General features: G+C 40.3%; 1 protein-coding gene across 2 annotated transcripts in view; it reads right to left on the reverse strand.

Moving 5' to 3' along the window:
• The window catches only part of LOC132380139 (protoheme IX farnesyltransferase, mitochondrial), a 136,757-nt gene extending 133,004 nt beyond the window's left edge, over positions 1–3,753 (reverse strand). The window contains exon 1 of one of the 2 annotated variants that reach the window (XM_059948751.1): positions 3,600–3,753. In XM_059948751.1, the coding sequence (XP_059804734.1) occupies positions 3,600–3,630 (31 nt within the window). In that variant the 5' untranslated portion in view covers positions 3,631–3,753. The remainder of the gene's footprint in view (positions 1–3,599) is intronic. The other variant, XM_059948752.1, reaches the window with a different exon arrangement.
• Positions 3,754–12,057: the final 8,304 nt, after the last annotated feature.

Consider the following 12,057-nt stretch of genomic DNA (forward strand, 5'->3'; position numbering starts at 1 on the left):
TAAATGTGTCAGAGAACTGCTCCCTGAACACTCCTGACAGACATGGTTGCCTGCTAAGACTACTTCTATCCATTCCCTCTTTGTTCACTGACATATCCAGCTCTCTAGCCCACTGCTTATTGTACAGGTTGTACAGTGTTGCAAGGAAACCATGTTAGAAACTATCATTTTTACTGAAGCCTGAAGTCAGTAAAATGTATAACAGCCTTTGCCTTACAACTAAAAAGCAACAAACATGCAAAATTATAGTAATTGACAGAAAAAAATACCAAAGAACTTAACCTATAATCTGTTGATAATCACTTTAAGTATTGATGGTGAACTGTTCTTCTTTCTGTTTAACACCTTAAAAGCCTTGTCAGATTAAGATTTGATTTTTGAATTTTCACTTATGTTCTCATCAATATTGTATCTGCTAGAAATTATCCTACAAATTGTTGAGTTTGTGGTGAGCAAGGAGAATGCAATGTTAGCATTCATTTCAAGAGGACCAGAATATAAAAACAAGGATGTAATATTGAAACTTTATAAAGCACCGGTGAGGCCTCACTTGGAGTATTGTGAGCAGTTTTGGGCCCCTTATCTTTGAAAGGATGTGCTGAAACTGGACAGGGTTCAAAGGAGGTTCATGAAAATGATTCCAAGTTTCAGTGGCTTGTCATATGAAGAATGTTTGATGGCTCTGGGCCTGTATTCACTAGAATTCAGAAGAATGAGGGATGACCTCATTGAAATCTTTCGAATGGTGAAAGTCCTTGACAGACTGGATGTGGGGCAGATGCTTCCTATGGCAGGGGAGTAAGACTAGAGGGTACACCCTCAGAATATTAGGGTGTTCTTTTAGAATGGAGATGAGGAAGAATTTTGTTAGCCAGAGTGATGAATCTGTGGAATCCTTCACTGCAGGCAGCTGCAGAGGCCAAGTCTTTATGAATACTTGAGGCAGAGGTTAACTCATTCTTGATTGGTCTCTCATGAGAGGATACAGGGAGAAGGAAGGAGGTGGGAGCTGAGAGGATAATTGGATCAGCCATGACAAAATGGTGGAGCAGACTCGATAGGCCAAGTAGCCTAATTCTGCTCCTATATCTTATCTTATAAACGATGATAAATACTCATACCACACAAGAAAAATATAAATCCATTTTTTGTGCAATTTAAATCACACTGCAACTTCAGGTCCTTCAACTCTGACATCTCAGCAGCTTTCTCAGAAATTGTATTAACTTCACTTTTCTGTGCTATTCTGAAGGAAATAACTTCAAAGATATCAGAACATTCAAAAACACTGGCAATCATAGCAAATTAAGTATTTTTAATACACAGTCTCTGCTTTAACATAGACAAAAGTGACAGTGAGTTACAATCACCAACATAACATTAATAAGAAAGTCTTTTGGATTTCACAGAAAAAATACATGTTGACCAGAACACCAAAATATTTCTCACTTTTCTTTGTATAGTACTGTCACATGATGAAAGGCAAGATATCTGTTTAACACATCAACCATATATGAATTTTGAGCACTTTAATTTCCTCTAGTTCAGATTTACCTTGGAAAATAAAACACTTTAAAGAGGAAAGTAAAAACAATATAAAAATCATTAACTGCAGATTGTAATAATTGAAATTGAAAACAGAAAATGCTAGAAACATTCAAAAGATCAGTCAGCATCTGTGAAAAGAGATATGTTAATGTCAAGTTAGAGATTTTAATCAGAAAACAAATTTTAGCAATAAATGGGGGCTTCAAATTTTAATTAAATGTTAGATGCTATAGAACATGGCTGGATTGTCTGCCATCATTTCAAAGTTACCATTAGAACATTGTTTGAAAGTAAAGTCTTCTACTAAATCCCATTTATCTTTGTTGTTATCAACATGCTAATCACAACAATATATCTTAAGGCTTTTAAAACAGAATCAGTACACAATTCATTTGCATTTTCATAAAGCCTGCTCCAATAACTATGAATATGATGTCAAGCACCAATCATTACTGTATTCAGGTTATAAAAATCATAACCCAGGATAGTTGATGTATGATAGAAATTGATTTATGTAACTACAAGCAAACATATTCCATGTGATATTATGCTGTCAATATACACATATAATCATCAATTGAATGTAACAGTTCTGATTACCATGAAAGGCAGAAGCATTTTAACAATTTAATATAAATCCCCTATTTGGATTCAAATGATTCAACGAATCTCTCTTTTTGTATCCCAAGGTTACTACAAAGTACAGTGTAATTATTCATCTCAGATTCTCACTATACACCACCAACAAGTGGAGACATTCAAGGGGGATTGGTGCAGGAAGCTTTTCACGCAAACAATACTGGATATCTGAAGCAGGCTACTCAATGAGGTAGCAGAGGGAGATACAATAACAATGTTTGAAAGACTTTTGGATTGGTACTCAAAAGGGAGACAAAAGAGGGACTGTAGATGCTGGAAACCTTGAAAAACAAGTTCAAGGTGTTCAAGGAACTCAGCGAGTCAGGTAGCATCAATAGAAGGAAATGAGCCGTTGATGTTGTACACCAAGATTTTTCATCAAGACTAGAAAGGAAAAGGGCAGAAGCCAGAATAAAGGAGTAAGGCAGGGGGAGGACAACAAGCTAGCAGGTGACAGCTGAATCCAGATAAGGGGAGAAGGCAAAGGGCTGAAGAAGCAAGAATCTGATAGGAGAAGACTATAGAAGACAGAATTAAGGGAAGAGGTGGGAAACCAGTAGGAATGGGTCACAGCGTCAAGGGAAAAGAAGAGCGTGGACAGAGGGGAGTGGTTACTGGAAGGTAGATAAATCTATGCTGATGCAGTCAGGTTTGAGGCTAACAAGACGGAATGGGGTGTTGCTCCTCCAGTCTGCACCTAGCCTTAACGCAGCAGTAGAGGAGGTTGTGGCCAGACACATCAGTATGGGAATGGGAAACTAAAATGGCTACCCATCGGGGGATCTTGACTGTTACGAAGAACGGAACAAAAGTACATGACAACGCGATCCCCCAATCTGCGTCAAGTCTCACAGATGAAGAGGAAGCCGCATCGGATGCAATGTGACAATGACAGATTCAGGCGTGAAGTGCTGCCCGAACTCGAAGGACTGCTTGCATCTTACAGGTTTAAAAGGATACAGATTAACATTGGTTAGTAGGGACGAGGTGCACAAAAGGACCCACTATTGTGCTGTATGCTTATTAAATGTTAGCCACCGGTTAATTCCCTCTAGAGAAAATGTGCAGCGAGCTGTGAAACCTTGAATTTGAAATAACGTTTTGGAAGCGGGATTACAATGCGTTGTTTTTACGAGTGATGCATTTACGGGGAAGACTAAATATAGATTATTTTCAATTCAATCTACATGTCCTGGGCATTTACTTCAATCATAGCACATGGTTTAAACATAACATATGTATTTAGGAAAACCCCATTATCCATTGTTTCTTGGGCGCCCGGAGTGTTTGAAATCAAGGTGGGCAAGGTCAACCGGAAGTTATGAGAATTACATAGAACTTTAATTTCTATCGCTCTTCCTCCCCATAGTCAACTTGCAACGATTTTCTGACCTTGTTCGGCACACACGTACCTGGCAACAGCCTACATGACACACTGTACATGGTCTATTTATAGCAGAGAAGCCGTTTGTCGGCTCTCCTCTCCTCATTTACTGCAGGCCACCATCTTGATCCGCGTTTTGACCCCGACCAACGTTCACTTCCGGGTCTCTGTTTCCGGTTGCTGTTCGCGATGCAGAAACAGTTGTCACGGCAACGAGGTTTAGCAGTTCCTGGTGAGAGGAGCAGACCGCTGGCGCTGGGGTGACTGAGTAATTGGCTAAGAAAGGATTTTTAAAACTCGCTCTACCCACTGGCCCTAGCATTTGATAGATCAAAGATTTAAGTGTATTAATGTTCTTCCCCCCCCCCCCAGCAAATCGATCCAAAACGCCACCACATCTCCCTCACCACAGGCGCTGCTCGCCCGGCTGAGCTCCCTCCTCAGACTGATCTTTTGCTCCTCCCTTCCAGGCCTAAGGTGTTTTCTACCACTTTGATATACTTAATTATGGACTGGTCTGCCTGATTGACCTGGAAAAACAGAAAGTTTCACTGCACCTTGGAACATATGACAATAATTATAACTTACTTGGAGGAGTGTCTCACGCACATTTCCACTAGTGCTCCTAGCTGTTCCCAGCCTGGGACCGCTCTTCTGCTCCTTTTTACACACCTGCTTGTGCAGAGGTTCAGGAGCACTGGATTCTGGCTTGAGCCTAGTGTTCTGAAAGCAGTGGTAGTCTCCTGGTCCTCTGCTTGAAGGATGTGTTATTCCGGTGGGGTAGTGCAGCCACCCTCTCCCTCAGCTTGTATAATCTTCCTGCTGAATCTGCATCAGTTTGGAAATGAGAAAATCTGCAGATGCTGGAAATCCAAACAACACACACACCCACAATGTTGGAGGAACTCAGCAGGCCAGGCAGCATCTGTGGAAAAAAGACATCGACTGTACGCTTTTCCATAGATGCAGTGTGGCGTGCTGAGTTCCTCCAGCATTTTGTGTATTGTCTGCATCAGTTTGGACCTGGTATGAGCAAGTACAGAGATCAATGGGGAGAAACAGCTATGTGCTAAATAAAAGATTATTGTGTGATTTATTTCATATAAACAATTGTTTCTGTACATCTTTTTAAGTGACATTTGTGAAATAATTTAATCTTTTCATAATATTTTGAATGTCTTCATCAATTGTTACCATCCACTGTAATAAATTTCAATAAAGCTGGGCTAGTTTTGAATTATAGTGCCTCAATTTAGGCTAAGTCCTTTTGGAAGGTGGAGTTAATCACCTGTACTTGAATAGGCCCAGCACTGGGAGAAGATCTCTTAACCAAAGACTGCTCTTAGGGCACATTTGAAGAAATGGTCGTCCAAGGAAGAGCAACTGATTATCTCACATGGAAGAGCTGACCTGGTGATTTTCAAAAATAAAAGAGCACACTTACCTACTTACCCTCTACCAAACAATTCAGATATTCCCACGGAGAGATTTGCTACTGAGAGGTCGGGTATGAACAGACAGCGCTCATTCCTTACCCCACAATTTTGACCATTGTGTCTGCTGGGCGTCTCCAGGACAGATTCTGTATTCTCAGGATTGTTTTGGGAATTCAGGAAACATTGTCCTTGGGAAATCTAGGCTGAGAAAAATATATAGTAATTAAAGGAAAGATATCAATATTAAATAGGATAATTTCTCCATAAATTCTGAGACTTGTTTATAAGCGATTGATTAGAATTTCTCTAATTCTGCCCTGACTGTATACAGCTTAAAGCACTCCAGTAGTGGTGATTGCAATTAACACAGCTGAGTGCTAAGCTCTGCAATTCCACCAAACACCTCTCCACCTCTTTCCTCCTTTGAGGCACCCCTCATGACCTTTAAACAAGCATCAGAACATATGCCAAATTTTGTTTCATAATGCCATTATCAACATGGTTGGGTGCATGTTAAAGGAGCTATAAAATTATAAGTTGTAGCTCTTATTTAGTAAATTGTATTGTGCTTGAATTGGTCAATTTTATGTACTATATAACACTATTTTTAAAATCCTAAAATTTAACAGTAGCACTTTATAAGGAGTACTAAGCAACCAAATTAAAGTTTTCAGAAACAGTTTGATACTGTTTAACATTTGCACGGTTCATAAATTTACATTTTTAATTGCATCAAAATTGAATAGACCAATATTAGGATTAAACATTACTATTTGGACATTAGCAATATGTGGCATCTTGACCTTCCTAATGTCCACGTACTAGTATATGCCACTCTTTAAGACATAAGTTAGCAATATTTCTATTTCCTTTTACTGTACATTATTTGAATGTCATTGACTTATTCAACCATTCAAAGTTAGAATATCTCACTCAATTATCATTGAGCCCAATACACAGACAGTTAAAGTTACTTGCAAGCTGAGATATATATGAAGAAACTAAATTTATTAACTATATGTTGTGTCAGCATAATAGCACTAACAAATATACAAGCTTCATTTAAAAATCTTAAAAGGAACACTGATGCTGGAAATATGAAAAAGTCTGATGAATGGTCTTTGACCCCTAACACTAACAGTTTCTCTTTCCACAGATGTTGCCTCATCTAAAAAAAATGATGTCAAGCAGGTGTTAGTGCAGATGGTTAAAGGAATTAGGTTTAAATGTAATCTTTAAAAATGTTTAGTAGAGAATTGCAGAAGTTTAGAGAGGAAATTCCAGTTCTTTTGTCTTTAGCAGCTGAAACCACAAATGCTAAAAATAATTTTTGAATGTTAATTCTTTCATACTTTAAACTGAATATTCAGTTATTTATGCAATACCTTCTGATTTATGGATCAATATTATTCTGGACCTTCTGTTGATTTTGTAGTTAATATCTATGGCACCACAGGGTGACTAAAATATTTTTGATACAAAGTAAGTGTATGAAATCATACAGTGGCTTCAAAGTTCAAAGTATAATTTATTAGAGTGCACACATGTCACCACGCACAACCCTGAGATTCTGTTTCTGTGGGCATACTTAGCAAATATATTAAATAGAAATGAAACAGGATACATCAGGATGCTCTTTATCAATTACAGTTCACCATCGTCCCCTCTAGACTAATCAGTAAACTCCCAAGACCTAATCTTCAATACCCCCTTGTGTAATTGGATTCCGGATTTCCTCCCTTGTAAACCCCAGTTAGTCGGTTTGGCAAAAACATCTCTTCCACAGTCTCCATCAGCACAGGAGCACCTCAGGGGTGGATGCTTAGCCCCTTGCTCTACTTGCTTTACACCTATGACTGTGTGGCTAAGTATAGCACCAACACCATATGCATGTTTGCTAATGGCACCAGTGTTATGGGCTGTATCAAAGGTGATGATGAATCAGCGTATAGGAGGGAGATTGAAAACTTGGCTAAGTAGTGTAATAACAGCAACCTCTCACTCAATGCAAATAAGACCAAGGGACTGATTGTAGACTTCAGGAGAGGGAAACCAGAGGTCCATGAGCCAGTGTTCATCAGAGGATCAGAGGTAGAGAGAGTCAGTAACTTTAAATTCCTGGGTATAACTATCTCTTAAGGACTCTTTTATCTTGTTACTTCGTGCTTGTTATTTATTGCTATTTATTTATTATCTGCATTTGCACAGTTTGTCTACAGTTCCTAATGTTTACAGTTTAAAGATCCTGTTTACACTTACTGTTTGCAGTTTTGATAGTTAGGGCGCAACTATCACTATATAGTGGCTTCATTTAGAGTGAATGCAATAAATTGATAGTTTCCATTAAACAAAAATCTTCCAACTTTTTAACATTTAATTGAAATTAAACTTCTGTTACCTTTTCTCAAATTTTTGCTTATCTATTCAGTTGGAGCATTAGGCCATTCCTAACTCCTGATGCAGTCTGCAGAATCTATTGGACACTGCATTCCTTCCATCACACATGCAAATTCTTGGGGCAGGGGAAAGAAACAGAGAGCTACTTTAGGATGGGAATTTTCTCAAAATCATTCCTTCCTGGAAATCAAACTGCTGAAGTTAATGAATTTTAGTTACCTCACAATGCATACCTTCTGCAGAACCTCATCAAGTTGGTGAGATCGTTACATCGAAGATACCAGAGGAGAGAACGGGGGCAACAATGAGGAAGGGATGGATGCTTGAAGTACAAGAGACCCCGGGGGATGTGCTTCTTGAAAACAGGTTCATACTTTTGGAAGCTTTCGGGACAGAAGACACTGCCAGTCTTAGAGGCAGACAGGTCTGCAAGTCAAAAATTGGTACTGAAGCAAAGCCGAAGAGACAGATGACAGGCAGAGCCGTGGTAGTAGGGGACTCCATGGTGAGAGGTACAAAAAGGGGTTTCTGTAGCAACAGGCGGGATTTAAGGATGGTGTGTTGCCTCCCTGGAGCCAAGATCCAGGATGTCATGGACCGATTGCAGGGCATCCTCAAGGGTGAGAGTGAACAGCCGGAAGTGGTAGTGCATGTCAGCACAAATGACATTGGGAAGAAGAGGAAAGAAATTCTGACTTGAGAGAATTTGGAAGAAGGCTGAAAAGCAGGACCTCCAGGGTGGTTATCTTTGGTTTGCTTCCAGATCCTCATGCTGGTGAGGGCAGGAACAGGGAGATATGGGATCTCAATGTGTGGCTGAGGAGCTGGTGCGGCAAGCAGGGTTTTAGATTCTTAGACCACTGGCATCTGTTTTGGAGTAAGGATGAATTGTACAAAAGGGACGGGCTCCTTAACAGGCGGGGGACTGGCATTCTGGCAGGCAGGTTTGCTGCTGCCACACGGGTGTGTTTAAACTCATAAGTGGGGGGGGAGGAGATGAACTGGAAATATAAGGATGTTAAAGGGAAAGAGAGAATAAGAAAAGTTAAGAAAGACAACAGAATTGATGGGGCAGGAAGCTCAGGAAGGGATCGGAGAGTATGGCCAAGTGCAATAGGGACTGATGTGAGAAGCGAGGGGAGTAATGGATTAAAAGTATTATATATGAATGCACGAAGTATAAGAAATAAAATGGATGACCTCGAAGCTCAGTTGGAAGTTGGTAAGTATGATGTTTTAGGAATAACAGAGACATGGCTGCAAAAGGACCAGAGCTGGGAGATGAATATTCAAGGATATATATCCTATCGAAAAGACAGACAGGTACGAAGGGGAAATCATGCTTGACTAATCGTCTGGAATTTTTTGAGGATGTAACTATGAAAATGGATAAGGGAGAGCCAGTGGATGTAGTGTACCTGGACTTTCAGGAAGCCTTTGATAAGGTCCCACATAGGAGATTAGTGGGCAAAATTAAAGCACATGGTATTGGGGGTAGGGTACTCACATGGATAGAAAATTGGTTGGCAGACAGGAAACAAAGAGTAGGGATTAACAGGTCCTTTTCCGAATGGCAGGCAGTGACTAGCGGGGTACCGCAAGGCTCGGTGCTGGGACCGCAGCTATTTACAATATACATTAATGATTTAGATGAAGGGATTAAAAGTAACATCAGGAAAATTTGCAGATGACACAAAGCTGGGTGGCAGTGTGAAATATGAGGAGGATGTTAGGAGAATGCAGGGTGACTTGGACATGTTGGCTGAGAGGGCAGATGCAGTTTAATGTGGATAAATGTGAGGTTATCCACTTTGGTGGCAAGAACAGGAAGGCAGATTACTATCTGAATGGTGTCAAGTTAGGAAAAGGGGAAGTACAACAAGATCTAGGTGTCCTTGTTCATCAGTCACTGAAAGTAAGCATGCAGGTACAGCAGGCAGTGAAGAATGCTAATGGCATGTTGGCCTTCATAACAAGGGGAGTTGAGTATAGGAGCAAAGAGGTCCTTCTGCAGTTGTACAGGGCTCTGGTGAGACCACACCTGGAATATTGTGTTCAGTTTTGGTCTCCAAATTTGAGGAAGGTCATTCTTGCTGTTGAGGGAGTGCAGCGTAGGTTCACAAGGTTAATTCCCGGAATGGCGGGACTGTCATATGTTGAAAGATTGGAGCAACTGGGCTTGTATACACTGGAATTTAGAAGGATGAGAGGGAATCTGATTGAAACATATAAGATTATTAAGGGATTGGACACGCTAGAGGCAGCAAAAATGTTCCCGATGTTGGGGGAGTCCAGAACCAGAGGCCATGTTAGAACAGAGTTGAGGAAAAACTTTTTCATCCAGAGAGTTGTAGATCTATGGAATGCTCTGCCTCAGAAGGCAATGGAGGCCAATTCTCTGGATGCTTTCAAGAAAGAGTAAGATGGAACTCTTAAAGATAGCGGAGTCAAGGAATATGGGGAGAAGGCAGGAACGGGGTACTGATTGCGGATGATCAGCCATGATCACATTGAATGGCGGTGCTGGCTCGAAGGGCCGAATGGCCTACTCCTGCACCTATTGTCTATTGGTGTTCAAATTATTAAGGGAAATATTTATGCACATTTATTCCTTGTGATACTTTATAAGAAGATTAAAGGCAACATTTAACTTATTTTTTCTTAAGTTGAACACTAAACTCTGTTGTAATTTCATTGCTATTTTCTAACACTATCTGAATAGCAAGTCTTAGAACGTGATACAGCAAAGATTGCCATTGCTTGGAGATGTAAGCTGCTTGTTCAAGATTTGAAGTTGTAGAATAGTGACAGAATGGACTAAAACTGGAGGGAAAAAACAACTTGAAGGCCACTGTTAAGAAGGTGCATATCAAGAAATGTCCATTGTAACTATCAAGATTTGTTTGAATCTTTCTGTGGACAGTGGTTCCAAAGCCATTCCTAAATGGTTTACTAGTCCTAATGTACACCCACTGCAAGTTTGAGACCTGCTGAAAAACTAATTGCTCTCAGGTAGGGAATTGGTTTTCTAATCCTCTGCAAGGATGGGTTCCAAATCAATCACAGGCCCTGACAGAAGCCAAAGCACAGCTCCAGCTTTGCCTTCTGTCTGAAATAGTCTGGAGAACGGGTCACCTGAAAATTCATTGCTGCTAAGATCTCGGTGCCTGACTTGGGTGCGTAGGGCTAGCTGGAGCAGCATTCCCAATTCAGGAATGTGAGCTGTGACTGAGAGCACCAACCTAGATTGAGGAATAGCCGATTGGTTGTCTTTTGGAATTTGAAACAGAGGTATATCAGAGTATGTCAATATTTGCGAATAGGTCAATCACACTTATTAACCTTTTACAAAGTTCAACTTTAAGTTTGGAATAGGTTTGATCACACAAACATAAGATGGGTGAAATGAAATGGAACGTAGAACAGTACAGCACAGGAACAGGCCCTACTGCCCACAATGCTGTGCTGAACGAATTAAGTTAGCAGTCAAGTAGCTAAGTAAACTAATCTCTTCTGTCTACACAATGTCCATATCTTCTCATTTTCCTCACATTCATGTGCCTAAGTAAATGTATCTTAAAAGTCTAATGTATCTGTCTCTACTGCCATACAGACAGTGCATTCCAGGCACCTACCACTATGCAAAAAAAACTTGTCCCTCATCTTTGAAATTACCCCCTCACATCTTAAATGCTTGCCTTCTGGTATTAGACCCTTGGGAAGAAAATACTGTCTTCCTACTCTATCTGTATGTCTCATGATCTTATAAACCTCTATTAGATCTCCCTTTAGCCTCTGCTGCTCCAGAGAAAACAACCTGAATTTGTCCAACTTCTCGTTATAGCACATACTCTCTAATCCAGTCAACATCTTGGTCAACCTCTTCTGCACCCTCCAAAGCCTCGATATCCTTCCTATACTGGGGTGACCAGAACTACATGCAATACTCCAGATGTGGCCTATCTAGAGTTTTATAAAGCTGTAATATAACTTCCTGACTTTTGAACTCAATGCCTCAACTAAAGAAAATAGGCATGCCATTAACCACCCTATCAACCTATGAACTTGTTCCCCAAGATCCCTCTGCTCATCAACACTGTTAAGGATCTTGCCCTTGACACTGTACTGTCTCTTTGCATTTGACCTAATGTACCAAGGTACAACACTTCACATTTGGCCAGGTTAGTCTCCATCTACCATTACTCTGCCAACATCTACAACTGATCTATACCCTTTTGTATTCTTTGCCAGTATTATACACCACCTACAACACCACCAATTTTTGTATCATCTGCAAACTTACCACTCATCTTCATTTTAATTCAGGCCATTTATGTGCATCACAAACATTAGAAGTTCCAGTACAGATCCCTGTGGAGCTCCACTTATCACAGACATCCATCTAGAATAAGTCTCTTCGACCACTTCCCTCTATCTTCTATGAGCAAACCAGTTCTGAATCCAAACAGCCAATTGATCGTGGACCCCTTGCATCTTAATCTTCTGGTTGGGATTTCTATAAAGGACCTGGTCAAAAGTTTTACATGTAAGCAACATCCAGCACTCTAACTTCATCAATCACCCTCGTCACCTCATCCAAAAACCTCAGTCAAGGTATTAGGACATGACTTGCTCTGCACAAAGCCATGCTTT

Source organism: Hypanus sabinus, chromosome 23, assembly GCF_030144855.1.
Source record: "Hypanus sabinus isolate sHypSab1 chromosome 23, sHypSab1.hap1, whole genome shotgun sequence".
Classification (NCBI taxonomy): domain Eukaryota; kingdom Metazoa; phylum Chordata; class Chondrichthyes; order Myliobatiformes; family Dasyatidae; genus Hypanus; species Hypanus sabinus.